The following is a 25,423-nucleotide window of genomic DNA, read 5'->3' on the forward strand; positions in this document are numbered from 1 at the left end:
TCACACCACAGAGATTGGCACATATCACAAAGAATGAGAACAAGCAGTGCTGGCGGAGATGTGGAGAGAAAGGAACTCCTATTCATTGCTGGTGGGAATGCCATTTAGTCCAACCTTTATGGAAAGCGATATAGAGATTCCTCCAAAAACTGGAAGTTGAGCTCCCATACGATCCAGCCATACCACTCATAGGGATATACCCGAGAAACACAAAAATACAATACAAAAATTCTTTCCTCACATCTATATTCATTGCAGCACTTTTTACAATTGCCAGACTCAGGAAACAACCAAGATGCCCTTCAACAGATGAATGGCTAAAGACACTGTGGTACATATACACAATGGAATATTATGCAGCCATCAGAAGAGATGAAGTCATGAAATTTTCCATTACATGGATGTACATGGAATCTATTATGTTGAGTGAAATAAGTCAAAGGGAGATAGACCAGAATAGTCTCACTCATCTATGGGTTTTAAGAGAAATAAAAGACATTATTGTAATAAGGCCCAGAAACGATAGAGATGAGGGCTGGAAGGACCAGCTCACAATATGAAGCTTGTCACAAAGAGTGGTGAGTGCAGTTAGAGAAATAACTACACTGACAACTATCATAACAGTGTTAATGAGTGAGAGAAGTAGAATGCCTGTCTCAAATACAAGCAGTGGGGAGGAAGATGGGGGCAATGATGATGGAAATGTTGCACTAGTGAAGGGTGGTGGGTGTTCCTTATATAACTGAAACCCAAGTACAATCGTGTCTGTAATCAGGGTGCTTAAATAAAGATATTTTTTAAAAAGCCATCTCAGTAAGCTTGGAAATATACTTTCTCCTACTTGAACTTTGAAGAGATTGATAGTTTATTGCAGCCTCATAAAAGGCAAATCTGAGGCACAACTTCCCAGATGAGCAGCTCAGTAATTCATGCTTTGGTTATTTGGGGTCTACACCTGACAATGTGCTCAGAGCTTACTCTGGGCTCTATTTCAGAGATCATTTAAGGATGCTCAGGAAACAATACAGGGTGCCAGGGATCAAACCCTAGTTGGTCTGTGCAAGGCAGTTACCCACTCTATTATCTCTTCAGCCCCATTTAGTAATTCTTGAGACTAGAAATTATATGAAATAATAAATGCTTTGAACTGAATGATTTTGAAAATGAGTTTATCACATCATTTTCTTCAGCAAAAGACTGTTACATTGTTTTGAGTTTATAGCAGAACTCTGTGCAGCCTATGTATCGCATAGTGTTGTCAGGAGATTTATTTTTTCATTAAAAAGAAAAATTGAGTTTTGGAATCCAAAAGCCACAGTCATGGTGCCCACGTGAAGGACAGATTTTTTAGGCAGGAACCCAGAACAGCAGATTCGCTTAGTGGCAGTGGCAGTGGAGGCAATGGCTTTGGGGCCCAGAAACCACATTGGCTACACCCAGGTGAAAGGACAGAATCCAAGTAAAGAGAAACTACATGCTCCTCCTCATCAAGGAACACCAGCACAGGACATAGAACACTACACTACAACCACAACAATAGAAAAACAACGCAGGCCTCCACTATGCTTAGAGAATAAAGATGGTAGCTCCAATGGCCCAAAAAAGTAACAACCATCTATTTACCCTCTCATAAGAACTTTAGAGAAGAAATATGGAGGATGTTCATAGAACTCAAAGAAAACATAGATCTAGGTGAATAGAACACAAATAAAAAACAAGAGGATAGGAAAATAAAAATAGAAAAAAAAACTCCAAACTGAAATAACAGGACTGAAAAACATGGTAGGAGAAATGAAAACATCACTAGATAGCCTCTCCAATAGAGTAACAGGGGCCAGAGACAGAATCAGTGAGCTGGACGATGAAATGCATAACAAGTCCATACAACAAGAAGTTTGAAAAGAGTCTCAAAAAAATGATCAGACAAAGGGAAAAGTCCTCAAAGAATGTGAATAGATGAAAACAGCATTCTTTGATAAACTCAGCAGAAACAGCATAAGAATTATTGGAGTCCGAGAAGCACAGGAAGAAAACCCCCATGAAGTATCAATGATCATTGACATTATTGCAGAGAAACTCCCAGAGCTAAAGAGCGCATGAAACTACCATATTTGCCAGTGTATAAGACAACCCTTCAACCCATGAAAAACTTCCTAAAAGTCAGGAGTCATATTATATGCTGGTATACGGCATGCTGAAACTTGTTCCAGCTTCAGGGATGAGTGATCTGCACCCCTCTTACTTTTAAGAAGTAATTTACTTTTAAGAAGTAACTTACTTTTAAGACTTTTAGGAAGTTTTTCATGGGTTGAAGGGTCATCTTATACGCCAGCAAATATGGTAAATCCTACATGCTAGAAGAGTACAAGCCAAAAGAGATCCAAAGAAAAGCACCCCAAGACACAATGATGAATCCCATTGATAGGGATGGAATACTGAAAGCTGCAAGATCAAAAAGGGAAATTACATTCAAAGGAGCATCCCTAAGATTTACCACAGATTTGTCACAAGAAACCCTCAAGGCTCAAAAGTAGTGGCAGAATAGAGTGACAATCTCAACAAAATTAATGCATTGCCAAGAGTACTTCACTCAGCCAGACTTAAGAAAGGATAGATAGCTTCACAGATAAACAACAGTTAGAAACTTAAGAGACTCAAAACAAGCCTCAAAGGATGAACTGAAAAGTCTACTTTAAGATAAAATAGACCACAAAACACACCAAACTCCTACTAAAAGATAATACTATGATAAACATCTATCTCAATGTCAGTGGACTAAAGGCACACATACTAAAGAGACACATAGTGGCTAAATGGGTCAAAAAGCTGAATTAGAGGGGCTGGAGAGATAGCGTGGAGGTAAGGTGTTTGCCTTTCATGCAGGAGGTCATCGGTTCGAATCCCGGCACCCCATATGGTCCCCCGTGCCTGCCAGGAGCAATTTCTGAGCCTGGAGCCAGGAATAACCCCTGAGTACTGCCAGGTGTGACCCAAAAACCACAAAAAAAAAAAAAAAAGCTGAATTAGAGCTGGAGAGATAGCATGGAGGTAAGGCATTTGCCTTGCATGCAGAAGGTTGGTGGTTCGAATCCCGGCATCCCATATGGTCCTTCGAGCCTGCCAGGAGCAATTTCTGAGCATAGAGCCAAGAGTAACCCCTAATGTTGCTGGGTGTGACCCAAAAACCAAAAAAAAAAAAAAAAAAAAAAAAAAGCTGAATTAACAGTTGTTAATCAGTTTCTTACTTGCTAAGGAAATCTGTTATTTTTTTTCCTGTGGATAATCCTTTTATGATTTTATTATTTAGTAGCTGTTTCTTTAAAAAAAAAAAACAACTCAGCAATTCAGCTATCTTTAGTCAAAAAATTAGATACTATACCTAATTTTAAAATTCTATATTAGTGCTCGGGCCCGGAGAAATAGCACAGCGGCGTTTGCCTTGCAAGCAGCAGATCCAGGACCAAAGGTGGTTGGTTCGAATCCCGGTGTCCCATATGGTCCCCCATGCCTGCCAGGAGCTATTTCTGAGCAGACAGCCAGGAGTAACCCCTGACCACTGCCGGGTGTGGCCCAAAAACAAAACAAAACAAAAAAAAAGAGTTAAAATTCTATATTAGTGCTTAGAGACTTGGGAAATGGATCAAAGGACTGGATGCTTGCTTTGCATGTAGAAGACCCACGTTTGAACTCTGCACTGAGGTCTCCTAATAAAACACTGAGAGATGGCCTTGAGCACTAAGCCTGAAGTAACCACTAAGTGTTGCTGTGTGTGACACATACACACACACACACACACACACACACACACACACACAAAATGCCAATAGGGTCCAGAGTGATAGCACAGCGGTAAGGCATTTGTCTTGTACACAGCCAACACAAGACAGACCTCGGTTTGAATCTGAACATCCCATATGGTCCTCCTAGCCTGCCAGGAGCAACTTCTGAGCTCAGAGCCACTTCTGAGCACTGCCAAAAACCAAAAAAAAAAAAAATCAATAAAATAAATTATAGACTTTAGATATTTAATTTTAATTATTTCTAGGATACATCTTCCTCCCCAATTGACCCTTTTTAGAATTCTTTAGCCACTATACCAGGAACTAGTATAGTATCCTTAATTTAAGGATTCTTAGGGCTTGGAATTTACATTGCACATTAGTTTTGATAAGCAAACAAGATAGAGAAGCATGTTCCTAGCTTTCTATAAACATATGAACTGTCAAGCAAAAGAAAATCAAGGTCGGTAGTTTATGATGCTGAAATCGTGGACTGCATGTGGTCAGAGCCTTTACTGTAACTAAATAACATAGAAATTCCAGACAGTTAATTTGTAACATTCTAAAATTGAGGATAGAATTTTTCTTTTTCATGTTTTCTTTCTAAACACACTTTTCATAAATAGTGTTTGGGTCTATATTCATATTTGCAACTTGGTGATGTTAAGAGCCTTGGCATTTCTTAATGTCAGTAATTTTCATATTTAGATTTGACATTATTTGGGCTCATTAAATCAGATGTCCTACTCATCATGATATTAAAAGAATATTCTAAAATATTTCTCAAGTATGAACCCTAAGAATACCCTTAATTTATTTATTCAGCTCTCCACTCACCCCATATTCATCTGCATGAACTTGCACACACAGGTAATGTAAGTCTTCTTCCTACTCCTTCACCAACTTAGTTTGGCAGATTCCTCTTTACCAGTCCACTGAAGACATTTTCTGTGTCTCTCAACTCCAGTGATTTACTAGGAGTGATGATCTACTCTCTCCTCGTGGATACCCCATTAAACTGAGATTCTTTCTCTCTAGGCTGCATCTTTTTATTTGAATCTCCAGCTCCTGTAAGAATGCCTGGCATAGCAAAGAGTACTTGATAAAAAAAAAAAAACCTTCTTAAAAAGAATAAATAACTAGCCTCTGGGCCAACTAGTAAATTAATTCAGAAGCTATATATAAACACAGCTATTCCCAAGAACAGATGACTAGACAAAGAAACTATGGCATACACTGGAATATCACTTGACTGTAAGCAAAGATGAAGTCTTACAATTTGTAGATGTATGGATGGATCTGGAGAATATCATTCTGAGTGAAATGAATCAGAGGGAGAGGGGCAAACACAGAATAATCACACTTATAGGTGGGAGATAAACTCAGTAAGGGAGCTGAAGTGATAGCAAAATAATTTGGGCATTTGCTTTGCATATTGCTAACCCAGGTTCAATCCCCTGACATCCCATATAGTCCCCTGAGCCTGCCAGGAGTAATTTCTGAGTAAGAGCTAGAAATAACCCCAGGTGTTCACTTGCAGCTGGGTGTGGCCAAGGAAGGAAGAAAGGAGAAAAGTACACTGTAGGAAGATAAATAATAAGAAAGAGAAAAAGGAGAAAGAGAAAGAAAAGAAAGAAAGAAAGAAAGAAAGAAAGAAAGAAAGAAAGAAAGAAAGAAAGAAAGAAAGAAAGAAAGAAAGAAAGAAAGAAAGAAAGAAAGAAAGAAAGAAAGAAAGAAAGAAAGAAAGAAAGAAAGAAGAAAGACTGTAGGAGGATAATAGAAACGGAGGGAGGGAGGGAGGGAGGGAGGGAGGGAGGGAGGGAGGGAGGAAGGAAGGAAGGAAGGAAGGAAGGAAGGAAGGAAGGAAGGAAGGAAGGAAGGAAGGAAGGAAGGAAGGAAGGAAGGAAGGAAGGATCCAGAAGCAATAGAAACAAAGAGCTGGAGATCTGGTCCTTGGTAGGAATCTTACCGCTGTGGGGATGAGGGGATAGGTCAGGGAAGGAATCACTATGACAGTGATAGAAGGAAGTGGTCACTCTGAGAACTAGGTGCTGAAAGGAGATCAAGTGATCTGCATGGGGCCCCGAGAGATAGCACAGCGGTGTTTGCCTTGCAAGCAGCCGATCCAGGACCAAAGGTGGTTGGTTCGAATCCCGGTGTCCCATATGGTACCCTGTGCCTGCCAGGAGCTATTTCTGAGCACACAGCCAGGAGTAACCCCTGAGCACCGCCGGGTGTGACCCAAAAACCAAAAAAAAAAAAAAGTGATCTGCATGATATCTTGTCAGTAAGAGTATTGAAAAGAGTATTGCCAAAAAGGGAAAAAGAAAAAAAGAGGGGCCAGACTAATAGCGCAGAGGTAGGGCGTTTGCCTTTAAAGTGGCTGGTCCACGATGGACCTAGGTTCAATCCCCTGTGTTCCATATGGTCCCCTACGCCAGGAGCGATTTCTGAGCACATTGCCAGGAGTGACACCTGAACATCACCGGATGTGGCCCAAATAACAAAAAAAGGACTTGCTCCACACAATTATAGATTCAGTTGTCAAAGATTTATTTTTGTTTTCCTTGTTGTCTTGCCTTTTCTTCTGTCACTACCATCACCCTCCTTCCTAGCCAGCCTTAGTGATCAGAGGAATGAAAATGGCAAAGGCATCAAATAGGAAACTTGCTATTTGTTACATCTTTTTATACTGATGAAAGCGGGGCTGATGAATACTCATGAATATTTTCCTCTTGAGAATAACTCTCTGTGAGTTCCATAGCCTCCTTGAAACAAAAGCCAACCATGACTATTTTTCTCTTTGTATTTCAGCCATAGAAATCCTAAAATCTGTATAATAAGACATACCTTAAGTGAATAAGTAAGGTCATGTACATGAAAGGACATGGCTGTTTTAATTAATAAATTTAGGGGTCATCCTTCCAAGACATATATATATGGAAATTAATTCACAAGTATGTAAATTTAAATAAAGATAGCTTAATAATCTCAAGTTCAGATTAGTTCTAGGACCAAGGAGGTTGATCAAAGAACTTGAGCACTGTCTGTGTGCATGCAGACCCAAGTTTGATCCCCAATGTCACCCACCCTAAATTACTGCCAGAAACAGCCTGGTAGCCCCTCAGTACCACTGGACCTGGTAGTATAGGATTAACATCCTCACTGCAAACATACTTGTAATCATAATGCTTAAATAAAGATATTTAAAAAAATTAGCCTCAGAATTGAATCATCCTGCCCTGTTAGCCACATATTGCCAGGAAAAAGTCATAGGGCCCAATGAGCATTGCTTGGAAAGCAAATATATATATATATATATATATATATATATATATATATATATATATATATATATATATATATATATACATATATATAAAGAAGAAAACAAAAAGAAAAAGGTTTGTCTTAATGGAAACAACACGAAAGAAAGTTTAGGGGTTGAGAATATGGCTAAGAGAAGAAATGTCAAGGGGCATGTACTACTCTGCTAAGTAAAGATCAGATAATTTGTGCATCTTCTTTCCAACTCCTTTCTTTTCCTCTAGGTCATACTGCTGCTCCCTCTCTTCATATAAAAAGTAAACGCTCCTGGCAAATAAAAGCTCAATTTCAAGAATTTCAATCATTCAACTCCTTTAAAGTGCATAATGAAGCTAAACCAATATAGTACTATAGTACTTGTTTGTGTCATATGCTAGAAGCCTTAAATAGAAATAAGTTCTTGGGGTCAGAGAGATAGTACAGCAGGTAGGGTGTTTGCCTTGCATGCAACCAACCCAGGACCAACCCAGTTTGATCCTCTGCACCCCATATGGTGCCCTGAGCCTGCCAAGAGCAATTTCTGAGCACAGAGCTAGGAAAAAACCCTGAATGTCGCCAGGTGAGACCAAAAACCAAAAAATAAAAAAAAAAATAAAAAGAAGTTTCTTCAATACCCAATCTACAATGAGCTATACACAAAGGAGACCTCTTATACTAGCAGTCCATTGGGCAAATGGGGAGGTATGGGATGCATGCTGGAAACAGGGGTGAAGGGAAGATAACAATGGTGGTAGAAATGGCCCTAATTCATGAATGTACCTTAAATATTTCTGTGAAAGACTTGTAATTTACTTTGATCACAATAAAAATTACTTAAAAATAAAAGTTCTTACTGAAGACTATTCAAAGGGCATGAAGATAAGAAAAAAATATAGTCAGTGCATCTCCTGCTTATTCAAAAATATTAAGAGCTATGAAATTGGGGCCAGAGAGATAGCACAGTGGTAAGATGTTTGCCTTGCATGTGGAAGGTCGCTGGTTCGAATCCCGGCATCCCATATGGTCCCCCAAGCCTGCCAGAGGCGATTTCTGAGCATAGAGCCAGGAATAACCCCTGAGCATTGCCGGGTGTGACCCAGAAATCAAAAAGGGGGGGGCGGTGAGGTGGCACTAGAGGTAAGGTGTCTGTCTTGTAAGCGCTAGCCAAGGAAGGACCGTGGTTTGATCCACCAGCGTCCCATATGGTCCCCCCAAGCCAGGGACAATTTCTGAGCACTTAGCCAGGAGTAACCCCTGAGCATCAAATGGGTGTGGCCCCAAAATCCAAAAAAATAACAAAAACAAAACAAAAAAAGAGCTATGAAATTAATTTGTTAGAGTCCAGAACTCAGGTTCCACCACCCAAAAGACCACCAGAGAGACAGACAATGTAAATTCAAGGGAGTTTATTTCAGCATGCTGGGGTCCAACATCTCCAAAGAAATAAAGACCCCAAGAATGTCTTACACTGCGATTTTAAAGGGTACCAAGGTTCAGGCTAGGGGAGTCCCACCTCTGGATAGTTGATCTTATTGGTCCTTAATATTATTATTGGTCCTTAATTAAATTTGGTCCTTAATTATTGGTCCTTAATATAAGGTTGGGTTAGACTTGGTTGTAACTTGAATGTAGTATCAGACAGACAGCTGGGTGGGCTACAGCCCCCCCACCCTCATTCAGGGTGTTGTTGTCATCTGGCCATTTGTCAGCTGCTAATTAGCCTTCATGGGTATAATTCCTGGCATTTACCTTAAGGGTCTGGTTCCAAGAACTGGCTGTTCTCTGGGCCTAGTCTTTTTACATCACAACTGCAGCCTGCACTTAGGCTCACAGTAAGGCGAGTTTACAATTAATTTCTTTTTTTTTTTTTTTTTTTTTTGTGGTTTTTGGGTCACACCCAGCAGTGCTCAGGGGTTACTCCTGGCTCCATGCTCAGAAATTGCTCCTGGCAGGCACGGGGGACCATACGGGACGCTGGGATTCGAACCGATGACCTCTTGCATGAAAGGCAAACGCCTTACCTCCATGCTATCTCTCCAGCCCCTACAATTAATTTCTAAACCAAACTTTGGATTCTAACAAATTTTATTTACTATTAAAAAATACTAGACCCCAGGGCTGGAGAGATAGCACAGTGGTGTGTGCCTTGCAAACAGACAATCCAGGACCTAAGGTGCTTGGTTCAAATCCCAGCGTCCCATATGGTCCCCCATGCCTGCCAGGAGCTATTTCTGAGCAGATAGCCAGGAGTAACCCCTGAGCACCACCGGGTGTGGTCCAAAAACCAAAAAAAAAAAAAAAAAATACTAGACCCCTTCTATTTTCCCCAACTTTTGCTGTGCCTATGCAAAAAAACTGCCACTTTTTTTTGTTTGTTTGTTTTTGGGCCACACCCGGTAATGCTCAGGGGTTACTCCTGACTGTGCACTCAGAAGTCACTCCTGGCTTGAGGGACGATATGGGACACGGGGAGATCAAACCATGGTCCATTCTAGGTCAGCACGTGCAAGGCAAACAAAATACCCTACCATTTGCACCACCATTCTGGCTTTTTTTTTTTTTTTTATCTTTTAGATGGGGCTTCTGCCTTTTTCTTAGAATGTTGGGACACTAATTTGTTTTATCTCGTACTTATGCATTTTTCTATAAAATTAAGAAGGGGGAAGAAAGGAAGGAAGCCAGGGGCCAAGTGGTCTCAGGTGCATTGGTAGAGATTAAAAAAAAGACAGAACTAAATATTCAAGCCAAAGTCAACAATAGAATCAAAAGACCCAAACTATAACAATCTAAATTTAAAATAGGCCTGGTCTACTGGCAGGCCAGGGGACAAAGGGTTGTGGTATAGGATGCACTCTGGGAACATTGGTGGAGGGAGGTTGACACTCGTGATGGAAATGGCCCTGATTCATTGTATGCCTGAAATCCAAATATGAAGGATTTGTGATTTGTAAATCACAATGGTTTTAATAAAATTAATATTTTAAAAGATATTAGAACTGAAGCCAGATTGAATTTATATAGTTATAAATTAACTTCAGTACCATGCTATCATCTGAACTAAATGTCAGCAGTAGTTATAAGCAGTTTGTTAATGAGCTTCATAAAAGTCTGTTTGCTTACATCTATCTCAAAATATCATGCCAAGAGAGTGTAAATGAAGGTTCCTGCCATAAAGTCCCTGCTATGATTTTCTAAGATTTCCCCAGTGCGTGTTTAATGGGAAATTTAATAGGAAGTTACATGTTCATACTTATGTAAAATGGAAAGATTAGAATACACGGGCCACACTCAGGTGTGAAATAAACATTTTATAGCAACTGAAATATATAGTTGGAAAGCATTTCAACTTTAAAATAGTGTTTAGGGACATCAGATGACATGTCTGTATTATACTCTGGTAAAATTTGAAAATTAAATGGATACTCCATCAAATGAATAAACTTGAATGATAACTGTTCCTCTTTAAGTTTCTTTTTATATTTAGCATGACAAGACCTTCTGGCCCTTGTACACAGTTTCTTACTTCATCTAGTCACTTTGTTAGTATATATTAGCAGAAGAAGAGCCCAAGTTTACCTCAATCTAGAATTCAACTGCTGACAACTAGGCTTTTAAAAAACAGTCTATCATCAATTGACTATCTTAGCCAACGTCAAACTCAGTGGTACATATTTTCACTTAGGCAGAAATCTCAGAAAGGAGGAGAAAATTCTTTTTATGTATACTGACCCTGTTCTTTTTACATAAATATAATGCTCTCATAACTTTGAACCTCACATGTCTCTACACATAAAACTTTTACCAGTCACATCCCATTCAAGATTCTCATAAAATAACTCTCAATGACATTATAGAGGAACTATTGATTCTGGGCATGACTTGTTCACTGAGTTGTTCGCTGGTATTATTTTAACAGCCTCCTGCTCAGAGTTAGATTGTATCACCTGTGTCTCAACCCAGCTACATGTAGGCCTCTCAGAGGATTTAGATAGAGGACAGGGTCCAAGGACTTGTACTGTCAATGGGAGAATAAAGATCAGAGCCTACTCTCTAGTTTTCCAGACAACAGATGTCTCTTCTATAGCATTAATTATTAGAAGAAAAACTTGTGAATAAGTTCTAAGCAGGTCAAGCTTGAGGACTTGCTGACAGTGACAACAGGCAAGAATGTTAAGAATGTTATCTGTGAGCAGCATGGCACTTGATCCACTTTGTAGCCTCTGCACAATGAAGACTGAGTCAGGCTGGAAAGGCCCTGCCAATGACCTTATCATTCCCTGTGATTCATTCATGAATGACTGGTTTCACATGCTCTTTTTCCAGTATGTTGCACACCAATATAATTTCTGTCAGCTAGCAATCCCTGGTGTCAAGACCCTGAAATTGTGCTGTTGAACTGCCATTCATTGTCAACCCTTTCTGAAATGTGTTGATTTTCCTCTGTTATGTATAATGCATGGCCTTTCAGCTATTATAACACCTCAAGAACTACCTTCCAATGTATCTTCTCCCCATCCTTACCCCTAATCACCCTTTATACACATAACCCAATTTCTCTCTGTTCTCTTTTCTCTCTCTTCTCTCTCTGTCTCTCCTAAAAAAATAATTTCTCTTTCAACTTACAAAGGACTTTTATTTTTATTTTGGGCCACACCTACCAGCGCTCAGGGGTTCCTCCTGGCTCTGGGCTCAGAAATTGCTCCTGGCAGGTTTGGGGGACCATATGGAATGCTGGGGATTGAGCCTGGGTCCATCCTGAGTCAGCCATGTGCAAGGCAAATGCCCTACTGCTGTGCTATCACTCCAACCCTTACAGTACTTATCTGAGGAGATTCACTGTTAACAGTATGGCCTTGCCTGGAAGTCCCATGTGTATTATAGAGCAAATAAATCTCAGATAGTTTTCTCCATTCTGCACAGCCTTCCAGATGCATGAAAATAGAAATTGTGATTTCACATGCAAGAAAAAAATATCTTTAGATAAGGTAAATTTTCATAATCCTATTACTGTTTTTTGAAGAGTACCTATATTTACATGATTAACATAATTGTATCATACAAATGTACAAATTGTACATACCACAATTCATACATTATAAACTGAAAAGCACCCTCACTTCTCTTGCCACCAGCCCAATTCAATTCTTTTTTTTATTTCATTACATATATATATATATATATATATATATATATATATATATATATATTATTTGAAGACAAAGATGCAAAAAAAGAACAAGGTGAAGTTACAGTGGGAAGGCAATCATCCATAAACAGAATTCTCAAAAAGAAATCTCCTTGCTGACACCTTAATTTTGAATTTTCAGCCAAAAAAAATTTAAGAAAAATGAAACAAAACACATGCACAATTACTTTGTCCCTCAAGATACCAGATTGTAGTACATTATAACATTTCTTAGTAGTACACAAAGCAGTCTAAAGCCACAAAATTTATGTAACTCCTCTAACATTAAAGGCTATAGTATTGTTGACATAGTTGATCATAATACATTATTTCATTAAGGATGAGTCAAAAGAGCACAGCAAAGACAGTTTTAGTGTGACAATTGTTTGCTTAGGCCCAGCAAAATATAGGGGACATGGAAAGGAAAAGCCTTGACCTAAATAAGGAGATCTTACCCCTGAAGTTTGCTGGCATAAGCCCAACTCTAGGCTCCAGGCATACTAGATTGTCCAACCCAAATCATTGTCTGTAGTGCCAATACACTTTTATTTTTCACACAGTCACTGTTGTTGGTGTGATGTTTCTGTAGCTAAGGATCCTGGAATATGTCCATATCCTACATCAAAGTCAGGATGGTGCAGAGCATCCTTTAGTTTCACTCATAATTAGAGGGTGATGCAGAGAGCTCAGTCCTGAAAGCAGATTGTTGTTGTTGTTAAGTCCTCTAGGTGTTAAAAGGAAGTCTCTGTTGAATAGGTTTATGCCAGAGCAGTGGTAGGGTCTTCCCTGGTAGAGGATTGCTTTCAGGAGATGTAGTACACAACCGTGGTTGTTTTGTAGATGGCATCCCTGGTTCAGGGGTAAATGGACAATGCCCGTTCTTCTGAGGACTGCACCAGGTCTTTACGACAATGTTCAGGGTGTAAGGTCCCACTGCATTACAAGATTTGTGTGTTCCCATCTCTATTAGATAAGAATGTGTTTGTATATAATTTCCCATTTTAATGTGCCTATGCAAAGGAAAAACAATGCCACATGGCGTGGTTGGTACCTTTGGGGACACTAGTACAAGTCCAACAATCCCCTTGACTTGGTTCTAACATAAACTTTAAATGGGACACTTCTACAGACTTCCTTATTTAATAAATAACGAAGAGAAGGACAGAGAAAACAAATATATAGAGGGGAAATTTTGAAATAGTTGGGTGGGGTGTTAAATTCAGTGAAAGATTTTGTTCTGTGATTGACATACGATATTGATGGCAAAATAGGTAAATGGGGGAAATAATGGTTGGGACTGAGGCAGTAAAGGACTAGAAATAAGCTTTGTAGGGCAGTGTCAAGATCACAATACAAGATGGATATTATGCATATATAAAATATATGCATACAATCCTATCAATATATACCGCGCCCCTGCATGGTTTTTAAAATGGAAACCAATGAGAAAAAAGTGTCAGTGACTGTCCCAACATAAACCAGTGCTGCATCGGCCCGCCCTCCTCCCATGCCCCTCCCCCCTAGAGTAGGGAGAGGGAAGCGGAAAGATAGAGGACCCCTATAGAGTCCACGTGGACCGGCACCCAGGGAAGGCCTGTAGGCCAGGGGAGAAAGAGGGAGATGGCCAGGGGCCTCCCCAAACACCATACCTGGCAAGATCTGGCCTCCAGAATCAAAGAGGGAACCGGAGGCCAGATATCTGCCCGCCCTCCTCCCCAGACCGCTCCCCCTAGAGTAGGGATGAGGGGAAAGCCTGAGGACCCTTATAGAGTCCACCTGGCACCCAATTCTGACCACCTGAGCTGGTGGCACCCAGGGAAGTCCTGGAGGCCAGGGGAGAAAGAGGGGGACAGCTGGGGGCCTGGGGCCTCCCCAAACCTGGCAAGAGCTGGCCTCCTCCCCAATTCAATTCTTTTTTTTTGGGGGGGGGCCACACCCTGTGACGCTCAGGGGTTACTCCTGGCTATGTGCTCAGAAGTCTACTCCTGGCTTGGGGGACCATGTGGGACACCGGGGGATCGAACCGCGGTCCGTCCTAGGCTAGCGCTGGCAAGGCAGACACCTTACCTCTAGCGCCACTGCGCTGCCCCCCCCCAATTCAATTAGGAATTAGGAATTTAAAGTGTACAAAATACCATTTTAGAAATACAGTGATCATTAAGGTGCATGCATAGCCCAAAAAGAAGTGTTAGTGGATCTGGAGAGATAGTACATGGATTGTGTGCTTGTTTTGCATTCCACTGACCGAGGTTTGATCCCAGGACCCCAAAATGTTTCTCAAGCCCACCAAGGAATGAGTGGTTCCTAAATGCAGAACCAGGAGTAATCCCTGCACATTAACGTGTGTGGCCCAAAAACAAACAAAACAAGAAAAAAAAAGCAGATGAGAGACTATTAGTCCAATAGGTCAATAAGAATCAGTTGACCAAACAGGGAGGTCATTCAAAAAGCAAAGCTCACACTTTGCATGCAAGAGGTCTGAGTTTAATCCCTGGCTCTGCACGATTCACTGAGCACTGCTACAAGCAATCCTCTATCACAGAACTAAAGATAGCCCTACGCCCAGATATCGATACCCCCCTCCAACAAATAGAAAACAGTAAATCTACAGTTAACTATTGTTGGACTTACACTGTTTGTTTGTTTGTTTGTTTTAGTATTTTTATTGAGGTCATTGTGAATTACAAGTCTTTCACAGTTGTATTTCAAGTTTTTAGTGACAGTGAGTTAGGGCCATTCTCACCACCAGTGTTGATCTCCCTCCACTATAGTTCCCTGCATGCATCCCAAATCTCCACCCCTAACCCCTGAACTACTAGTGTAACAGGTCCATTTTGTGTTTTGTTATAGTTTGGGTCTCTTGATTCTGTTGTTGTTGACTTTGGCTTGGGTTACACTGGTTTTTCAAATAAAAACAGGAGCGTTTATACAAAAATTACTTCTCAGAGTGAACTTTACATTACCGCTTGTATTACTATGCTTTCAATATCTTTGTTACTGAAGAACTCTGTCCTTCTAGCATATGTTCTCCAGCTTGCCACAGGCCTCATATTTTCTGTTGGTACCCAACACTGAAGCTTGATGTCAGCTGTCCAGATAAAGATAAAGATAATATTCTTTATCAGTATTAATCAAAAATGAGGGGGAGGCTTTGGAGGAGGGACGTGGACACTATTGAGGGGATTACCATTGAAACATTGTATTTCTGAAATCCAATTGTGAATAACTTGGTAATTCTTGGTGACTTAATTTAGAAAATTTAAAATAGGGTCCAGAGCGATAGCACAGCAGGTAGGGCATTTGCTTTGCTTGCTGCCAACCCAGGTTCGATCTCCAGTATCCCATATGATCCTCTGAGCCTGCCAGGAGTGGTTTCTTTTTTTTTGTTTTGTTTTGTTTTGGGGCCACATTCGGTAATGCTCAAGGGTTACTCCTGGCTATGCACTCAGAAATCGCTTCTGGCTTAGGGGGACCATATGGGACGCTGGGGGATCGAACTGCAGTCAGTCCTAGGTTAGCACATGCAAGGCAAATGCCCTACTATTTGCTCCATCGCTCTGGCCCAGGAGTGATTTCTGATCTCAGAGCCAGGAGTAACCTCTAAGTGCCGCCATGTGTGGCCCAAAAATAATAATAATAGTAATTAGTTAATTAATTAAAAATAGGGGGAGGTTAAATTTTTCCATGAGATCATGTATTTTTTCTTATTTCTTGTCCATTTTTATATAGAAGCATTAGAATTTGCAATTCTTATTCAAGATTGGCAAAATATACAGAATGAAAATGAAAGGATCTGGAAGTCAAATAATCCTTATTACCTGTTTTTTTTTTTTTTTTTTTTGGTTTTTTTTGGGTCACACCTGGCAGTGCTCAGGGGTTATTCCTGGCTCCAGGCTCAGAAATTGCTCCTGGCAGGCACAGGGGACCATATGGGGCGCCGGGATTCGAACCGATGACCTCCTGCATGAAAGGCAAACGCCTTACCTCCATGCTATCTCTCCGGCCCCTATTACCTGTTTTTTTATTGAGTTCAAAGAGGTCGAAATGGGGGCCAGAGAGATAGCATGGAGGTAGGGCATTTGCCTTGCATGCAGAAGAATAGTGGTTTGAATCCCAGCATCCCATTTGGTCCCCTGTGCCTACCAGGAGCAATTTCTGAGTGCAGAGCCAGGAGTAACCCCTGAGCGCTGCCGGATGTGACCCAAAAACAAAATAAACAAACAAAGAGGTTCAAATACCTTCTGATTGGTCATTATGGAGAATTTTTAATGTACTTGTAGAGTTAACAGAGAATCAAAGATACATTCAAGAAAACTTACGTCATGTTCATCTTATTTTTTGACTTACAAGCTTGTATCTGATACATATTCTGAAAAAGGGGGTGAGTTGTAAAAACTATTCAAAACACAAAAATGTAAAACTGGTCACATAAATCATTTCTTCTGGTGAGAGAGTAAACTGCTTTTTTATTTTATTTAAGGAACATATATCTCATAATTCGCATAGTTGACTGTAATATATTTATTTTCAGGTAAGTAAGGGCAAAATAATTTAAAAAAGAATAGAACCAAATGAAAGAAAAAGGAAGAGAAAAAAACATAGTGAAGTACAGCAACAGCAGATCTGTGAAAATCATTGTATCTCCGATGAGGTCATTAAAACATTGGCTGCAGGGGCTAAAGCGAGAGCACAGCAGTAGGGCATTTGCCTTGCACACAACTGACCTAGGACGGACCTGGGTTTGATCCCCGGTGTCCCAAGCCAGGAGCAATTTCTGAGCGCATAGCCAGGAGTAATTCCTGAGCATCACCAGCTGTGGCCCCAAAACAAAAACAAACACACAAAAAACATTGACTGAAGGTTCAATAAGCTCTTATTGCTAGCTGGCTGTCCTGTTATTTCATTTGTTTCTGAATATTAAATGACTTCAGCTACACATTGGCATCTAAATAAATGTGTCCCTATGGGACATAACAGTATTAAACAAATTAAACAAATGCAGCCATGTGAGCACACTTACTTTTACAGGTGGACTCAGGCTTTGTGTGGTCTGCGCACTTTATTTTCTTTGAGATATAATGTTCCCATCTATAAAATGGGAACAGGTAGGTTAGTACTGTCAGAAGGCAGTACAGATTAAGTTACTGATTGTAAATCGAATGCTTGCCAGTTTCTTATCCTTATCAAGTGGGACATATCTTATCATAATTGCTGGAGTGGTAACTTGAAGGGGTACAGATTGATTGTTCCACAGACCCCAGTCAGGAAAGAGGAATTCCATATCTCCTTTTCAGGGAGGATAGGAGATGCTGGTCTGGTTGTATTTCCCGCAATAAGTAATCCACACAGAAGTTAAGGTTTTAGCAGGCAAGAAAAACTCACACAGCAAGCTGTTCACCCACAAGCCAGTTGCCCACCAAATGAAACTACAAACATAGATGATTGCTTAGTTCATCTACTTTCTGCTTCCTCTTTATTCAGCTCCAAAACCAAAACCCCTCCCGCAGGGGGGGAGCCGGAAGAAAGGCAATGGGATACAGATGCAGAGGGGAACTATTTCAAAGGCCTCTATTTACCTCACAGTAACTGTCTTGCCAGTTTTTTTTTAATCATTTAGTTATATAATACATATTGAATGAAGGTAATCGTGGATATCTAGAGGGGTTGGAGTGATAGCTCACTAATAAGGTGTTTGCCTTTCTGGCAGCTGACACAGGACAGACAGTGGTTCAAATCCTGGCATCCCACATGGTCCCGTGAGCCTACCAGGAGCAATTTTGAACACAGAGTCAGGAGTAACCCCTGAGTTCTGCTGGGTGTGGCCCAAAAACAAAACAAGACACTTGACCCTCGAGTCTTCTTTTCTGTATCTACTTAAATTGGGGAGGAGTAATGGTTGCCCCTCTTCACCCTAAGATGTTAAGAGATAAATATTCTCCTGAAATGCTCTCCATATTTATAGTACTGAAAGTTGTTTACATTATTGATATTACTGAGCAAGTTTTTTTTAACTCAGTTATAGCTAGGGTTTTGAAAGATGCTAAAATATTACATGTTACTGTATTAGAATTTTGGCCACACCCAGTGGTGCTCAGAGGTTACTCCTGGCTCTGTGCTCAGAAATCACTCCTGGAAGGCTCAGGGGAACAGATGGGATGCTGGAGATAGAACCTGGGTCGATCTTGGGTCAAGGGTGTGCAAGGCAAATGCCCTACCCATTGTGCTATAGCTATGTTCCCAATTAGAATTCTTTCAATCTCTAGTTACCTGACTGAATTAGAGGAATACATGAAGGAATAATTTGCATTTATTTTCACTAAGGAAAATAAGAATTAATTAGACAAAAATATGCCTCTATGATCTACACAGAGCTAACATAAATGATTCATGTAACAACCACTATGATGTATTTTACAAGCTATATTAAGATGCTAGATGCCATAGCTGCTAAGGCTATGGTGAGGATGGAAACATGAACATTCATTAAACCAGGAGTCCGCACTGGAGGAAGAAACCATTGATAGGCCTGTGCCAGAAGTTCTCCCTACTTGCTAACAATGTACCTGTGAGCATATATGTACCTGGGACATAATTTTTTTTGTTGTTGTTTTGTTTTGTTTTTTTTGTTTTTGGTTTTTGGGCCACACCCAGCAATGCTCAGGGGTTACTCCTGGCTGTCTGCTCAGAAATAGCTCCTGGCAGGCACGGGGGACCATATGGGACACCGGATTCGAACCAACCACCTTTGGTCCTGGATCGGCTGCTTGCAAGGCAAACACCACTGTGCTATCTCTCCGGGCCCGGGACATAATGTTAATCAATGTGTAATGAATGAGTCACCTACTGGTAAAATTTGAAAGGAGGTAGTTGCAATGCAGTATTGAATTGTTAACAAGCTCTGAAAAAAATTAAGTCAGAAATAACTGGAACTCAGCATAAAGGCACAGCAGGAGGACCAAAGAAACAGTGTGTGATTGCTTAATCATTTATTAGTTAAATCATTTTTACTGAAAATATTGCATCTTGTGATGTAAACATCAGCATTAGAGCTAGGAAAACAGCCAACAATGCCCGCCCTTGTAAAGCCAACTTTATACAGGGGAAAATTGACAACACATAAATCATTTAAATAAGCAAATTAACAAATTAGCATTACTGGCATTGTAAGAGTAATAAAAGAAATGAGAAAACAAGGCCTTCTGCCAGAAAAGGCCTCACTAATAGGCCTATCTTGACAATATCACACTTGAAAGTTACCACCATTTGCATTAGTCAGTCAATGTCAAGGACAGGATCATACAGGATCTGGCCTCTTTTGTTCTTCCTCTAATATGCTAACATAACCCGCTGCCTGAAATGAAATTACATTATCTTGGGCTAGAGTCAAACCATGAGAACAAGAGAACTGGAAATATTTATGTTGCATTTTAGAAGTGAGATTAACTGAACTTAATGAAATAAATGTCAGGAATGAGGAAAAGAGAAAAACCAAGTATGACTCAGCTTGAGCAACAAAATAGATTGCGGTGCCATTATCTGAGTCTTGAAGGTTGAATAGTTCAGACCTCACTCAGCTGGGACATGAAGTATGTGTGGATACACCCTTTTAGTTTTGTGGAGTTTTTTCATCTTTTCTTTTTTTTTTTTTTTGTAATTATTATTTTTTATAAAAATTTTTATTGAGGGGCCGGGAAGGTGGCGCTAGAGGTAAGGTGTCTGCCTTACAAGCGCTACAAGCGCTAGCCAAGGAACGGACCGCGGTTCGATCCCCCGGCGTCCCATATGGTCCCCCCAAGCCAGGGGCGATTTCTGAGCACATAGCCAGGAGTAACCCCTGAGCGTCAAACGGGTGTGGCCCAAAAACCAAAAAAAAAAAAAAAAAAAAATTTTTATTGAATCACCATGAGATACATAATCACAAAGTTGTTCATGACTGAGTTCCAATCATACAGTATCCAACATCCATCCTTTCGCCAGTTCATATTTCTCGCCACCAGTGTTCCCAGTTTCCTTCCTCCCACTCCGTATCTATGGCAGGCATTTATATTCTCTCTTCTCTCTCTCTTCCTTTTATCCTTGTAGGCACTATGGTTTACAGTATTATTACTAAAGGGGTATCATGAGTATCATTTTACCTCCTTTCTGTACCCAGTTATTGTCCAGAGTGATTATTTCCAATTATCATTGTCATAGTGGTCTCTTCTCTGTTCTAACTGCATTACCCTGCTCTTTGTGGCAAGCTTCCTACCATGGTCCAGTCCTCATGGACCTTGTCTCCATTGTGTATCATCTTTTTTTATATATATATATCCCACAAGTAAATGCAATTATTCTATTCCTATCTCTCTCTCTTACTCATTTTTTTTGGAGGGGGGGGGGTTTTCAGGTCACACCCGTTTGACACTCAAGGTTACTCCTGGCTAAAAGCCCTCAGAAATCGCCCCTGGCTTGGGGGGACCATATGGGACACCGGGGGATCGAACTGCGGTCCTTCCTTGGCTAGCGCTTGCAAGGCAGACACCTTACCTCTAGCGCCACCTTGCTGGCCCCTCTCTCTTACTCATTTTACTTAGCATAATACTACTCTCCATCTCCAACCATGTATAAGAAAATTTCATGACTTCATTTTTCCTAACAGCTTCTTAGTATTCTGTTGTATAGATGTACCATATTCATTTTATCCACTCATCTGTTTTTAGACACTAAAGGAAAAAAGTGATGAACAGTTTTTTTTTTTTTTTTTGGTTTTTTTTGGTTTTTTGGGCCACACCCGGCGGTGCTCAGGGGTTACTCCTGGCTGTCTGCTCAGAAATAGCTCCTGGCAGGCACGGGGGACCATATGGGACACCGGGATTTGAACCAACCACCTTTGGTCCTGGATCTGCTGCTTGCAAGGCAAACGCCGCTGTGCTATCTCTCCGGGCCCCAACAGTTGTTTTTTTAATCTGTGAAATTATTAAGTAACATTTTCAAAATATCTTCAGCATTTATGATTAAATTCTTATCTGGATTAAATTATTTTTAGATTAAATTCTTAACATCCTTGGGCTCAAATTAAATAATATATGGGGCTTGATTCATTTTATAAATAGTTCTATAATAGAATAAGGTGAATTTTTGGTCATGACATTTTTTATTTTAATTTTTAATGTTTAAATTTTTTTTTGTTTTTGGGCCACACCCGTTTGACGCTCAAGGGTTACTCCTGGCTATGTGCTCAGAAATCGCCCCTGGCTTGGGGGGACCATATGGGACGCCGGGGGATCGAACCGCGGTCCTTCCTTGGCTAGCGCTTGCAAGGTAGACACCTTACCTCCAGCGCCACCTACCCGGCCCCTAATGTTTAAAATTTTATTATAACATCATGCTTTACCAAGTTGTTCATAATAAAATCATTTCAGATATTAAGTGTTCAAACACCGATCCCACTATCAGTGTGGCCATTCTTTCACTGGTAGCCCCAGTCACCCACTTACCATCATAGCCTGCCTCAATGCAGGTACAAATATGTTTAATCCATATTGCTTACAACATAAAGGCAACTGGAATTATCAAATTTTATATCAACACAGGTCAATTTTAAATGACTGTCATATCTTTCCATGGTATTACTAAAGTCAGTGTCTAAGGATTTACTGGGCTTTGGTTTGGTGTTAGTTGAGCCTTTTGTACTACTGGTGAGGCTCAGTGAGGTGGATAGATTACTATGAAACTTACCCTTCAGATTTCCTGTGGTACTACTGGCTAACAGTACAAGGTATTGCGGTCCAGGAATTATACAACTAAAGCAAATTAGGTGGCTTGGAAGTATAAGGTAAGTGGCACAGCTAGGCCCTTTCTATTGGAGGGTCCCAGGGATGGTGTTGCACTGCTGTAATTCATGCAGAAAGGGGAATCTATCCCCCTACTTTCTGAGAAGACCACAGAGGTATTAGCCTATTCTGAGCTATCTGGGAAGTATCAGTAGCTATTATTTTTCTTCTGGCTAGAATAAGTGTTTTCCCTCCAAAGATCTTTTTTTTTTTTTTTTTTTTTTTGGTTTTTGAGTCACACCCAGCAGCACTCAGGGATCACTCCTGGCTCCACGCTCAGAAATCACTCCTGGCAGGCTCGGGGGACCATATGGGATGCTGGGATTAGAACCAATGACCTTCTGAATGAAAGGCAAATAAATGCCTTACCTTCATGCTATCTCTCTGGCTCTTTCTCCCGCCCCCCACTTCATCTTGGAGTTTTTTCTCACTTGGCGATTTTGGCCATATTTTCTTAGGTAAAATTTTTTCTGGAGTTCTCAACAACTAGATTATGAAGATGATAATATTCCATGATAATCTGCTCCTAATCCTGAGCTGAGCACAAGTAATAGCTGCTTATACAAAAGCATCCTAGTTTTGTTTTGGATCATTGAGAACCCAGTGCCCCCATCTGGACACCAGAACAGTATTCTAGAAATTCCTCTTCTCTGTATCCCACATTTTCTATGACTGTGATTTAATTATGTGCTCCTAATTAAGTGCATAATATATGATTATATATAATGTACGATAATATACATAATGTATGTGCCAAATATGATTGTAACTAAATTTTCCTAATCTAGTATCTGAAAAATGTTTGTACTTTTGACTGAGTTGAGGGAGCTTTTACTTTAGGGATTTTATAGAAAAAAAAATGTGGGAATAAAATTTATGTGGTAAAATAAAGCAATCCATGTCCCAAGGTTCTATGAAAAAGGCGGAGCCCCAATTTAAAATATAACAAATAATAAAAAATGGTGTGTGGGCAGTTTTTTTTTTTTCTTTCATAGGCACAGAAAAATATGGGAAAAATAGAAAGGAAAAACCTTGGCCAAGTGGTCTCAGATGCATTAGCGGGCAAATGAAGACAGAACTAAATATCCAAGCCAAAGTCAATAATAGAATCAAGGGACTTAAACTTTAACAATATAAACTCAAAGGGGCCTGTTACACTGGCAGGCCAGGAGAAAAATGATGGTGGTATAGGATGCACTCTAGGTCCAGTGGTGGAGGAAGGTTAACACTGGTGGTGAGAAGGGCCCTGACTCATCGTATATCTGAAATTCAATTATGAAGTGCTCTGTAAATCACAATTTTTAACAAAATTAAATTAAAAAATAAAGAAAATATTAGCAAAGACCAGTTGATGAATAATTTTAAGTAATAAAGGCATTATAAATTTAAAGTAGTTGCTTGGGTTGTGCAGTTGCCTACTGCATAATACTGCCACAAGGGAAGGAAGAGAAAGAAGAGAAAGGAGAGGGCACCAAGCTCGTAATAAGGGCAATTTCAACTAGATCAGACTATTCAGTTCTACTTCTTTAACCCATTTTAATTCAAAAAAAATCTGGGGAGGTTTTATTGTATATAACCAACAATGAGGGGAAGTGGGTTTCTGGTAGGCCAGCCTTAACTTTTACTTTCTTTCATACCCTGACCTTAAACCTGACTTGAACCTTCAATGTTCCCATATTCAAAGCCTAATTTCTGACATCACTTTTTTTTTTTGTATTTTTGTTTTGTTTTGTCTGTTTGTTTGTTTTTGTTTTCGGGCCACACCCATTTGATGCTCAAGGGTTACTCCTGGCTAAGCCTCAGAAATTGCCCTTGGCTTGGGGGGACCATATGGGACGCTGGGGGATCGAACCGCCGTCCTTCCTTGGCTAGCGCTTGCAAGGCAGACACCTTACCTCTAACGCCACCTCGCCAGCCCCCACTGCAGACTTTTCTGCTTCTTCTACCTTACAATCTTATCCACATACCCACCTTTGAATTGTTCTGATTCTGACCATTAGTCTTTATTGTCAGCATAGCTACCTATGGCTTTCTTAGTCATACTGGCTCTTCCAGACTCTTCAGCTGAGGTATTCACCCATCTTTTGTGATGTTCAACTGTAATGTTACTAAAATGGTACCAGTGAGAAACTGAAAATTTGTATCAATGGTTTGAAACTTCAAACTACTTTTTATCCTTCCCTAGTCCCTTTTAAATGTAGTGTTTAAGAGTAACAGAAAAAAAAACTGACTTTGGAGAATGATAATATTCTCCTACCTAACCTAACCTGATTGAAAATTGACTGTCAGAATTGATCAGCGCTGTTGAAGTAGGCAGCCAGCCTCGAGTGACTGGAGTCAAATTCTCTCCCAGCAGGAGCAATTTTAATGACTGAATAATTCTGTAATTTTGAGAGTTGATCCTCTATGCCTTGCTGATCTCCGTTGTCTATTTTTCAGGTACAACATGTTTGATTGCTCTTCTATCGGATAAAGACCTCACCGTGGCCAACGTGGGCGACTCTCGAGGAGTCCTGTGTGACAAGGATGGGAACGCCATTCCTTTATCTCACGATCACAAGCCTTACCAACTGAAGGAAAGAAAGAGGATAAAAAAAGCTGGTAAGCTTGACAGTGCTTTAAAGAACTATCAGCCTTCTTACTCAGTAGAAAAGTAGTTTACATGGACACCCCGGGAGCTGTCATCCAATACTAAAATAGACAAGGCTGCTTGCGAGGTCTCAGTATCAAATTGCCTAGCAAATAGATGCCCACTAAATTTCCTTCTTCATGGCCAAAGATCCCAAAAGAGCTAGAATCTTTACTTTCTATTTTGAAGGCTCATAAGATATTTATTTGGGCTCCTTTCTGCCTCATTCTTATCTTTTGTCTTGCCTTGTTTGCTTATAGCCACACCAAAATGCTATTGCCCAAATGAATCTTATTTCTTTTATCTGTGTGCCTTTGCAAGTGTTATTCCCACTCAGTAGAGTTAAACAATTATTTTTCATGTAAGGATGTCCGTTTTTTTCTCGATATGTCTGGGTTAGGGTCACCTTTGGTCTTTCCTGAGCCACCTTATGTGGATCTCTTGGGTTACCTTTCACAATGTGTAGATATACCTGGCTCTCAATTTGTCTTGCCTTCCCAGCTCTAAGCCCTTTGTGGCAGGAACTTGCTCTCATTAACTCCATAGCACAGAATTTCAAGGGGCGATGGAGAATTTTTTTTTTTTTTTTTGGCATCTGGGGACCAGGGATTCAAACTGCCATTCTGAAATTGGGATAGGATGGGCTACTGGAATTGACAGACATTAACAATAAAATAGGTGAGTACAGACAGGAAAATTGCATGTTTCAAGG

General features: G+C 40.3%; 1 protein-coding gene across 1 annotated transcript in view; it reads left to right on the top strand.

Moving 5' to 3' along the window:
- The window catches only part of PPM1L (protein phosphatase, Mg2+/Mn2+ dependent 1L), a 242,152-nt gene that overhangs the window by 214,166 nt on the left and 2,563 nt on the right, over window positions 1-25,423 (top strand). Inside the window, exon 3 of the mRNA XM_049775988.1 lies at window positions 24,522-24,683. Within this exon, the coding sequence (XP_049631945.1) occupies window positions 24,522-24,683 (162 nt within the window). The remainder of the gene's footprint in view (window positions 1-24,521; window positions 24,684-25,423) is intronic.

The sequence above is a fragment of the Suncus etruscus genome, chromosome 6 (assembly GCF_024139225.1).
Source record: "Suncus etruscus isolate mSunEtr1 chromosome 6, mSunEtr1.pri.cur, whole genome shotgun sequence".
Lineage (NCBI taxonomy): Eukaryota > Metazoa > Chordata > Mammalia > Eulipotyphla > Soricidae > Suncus > Suncus etruscus.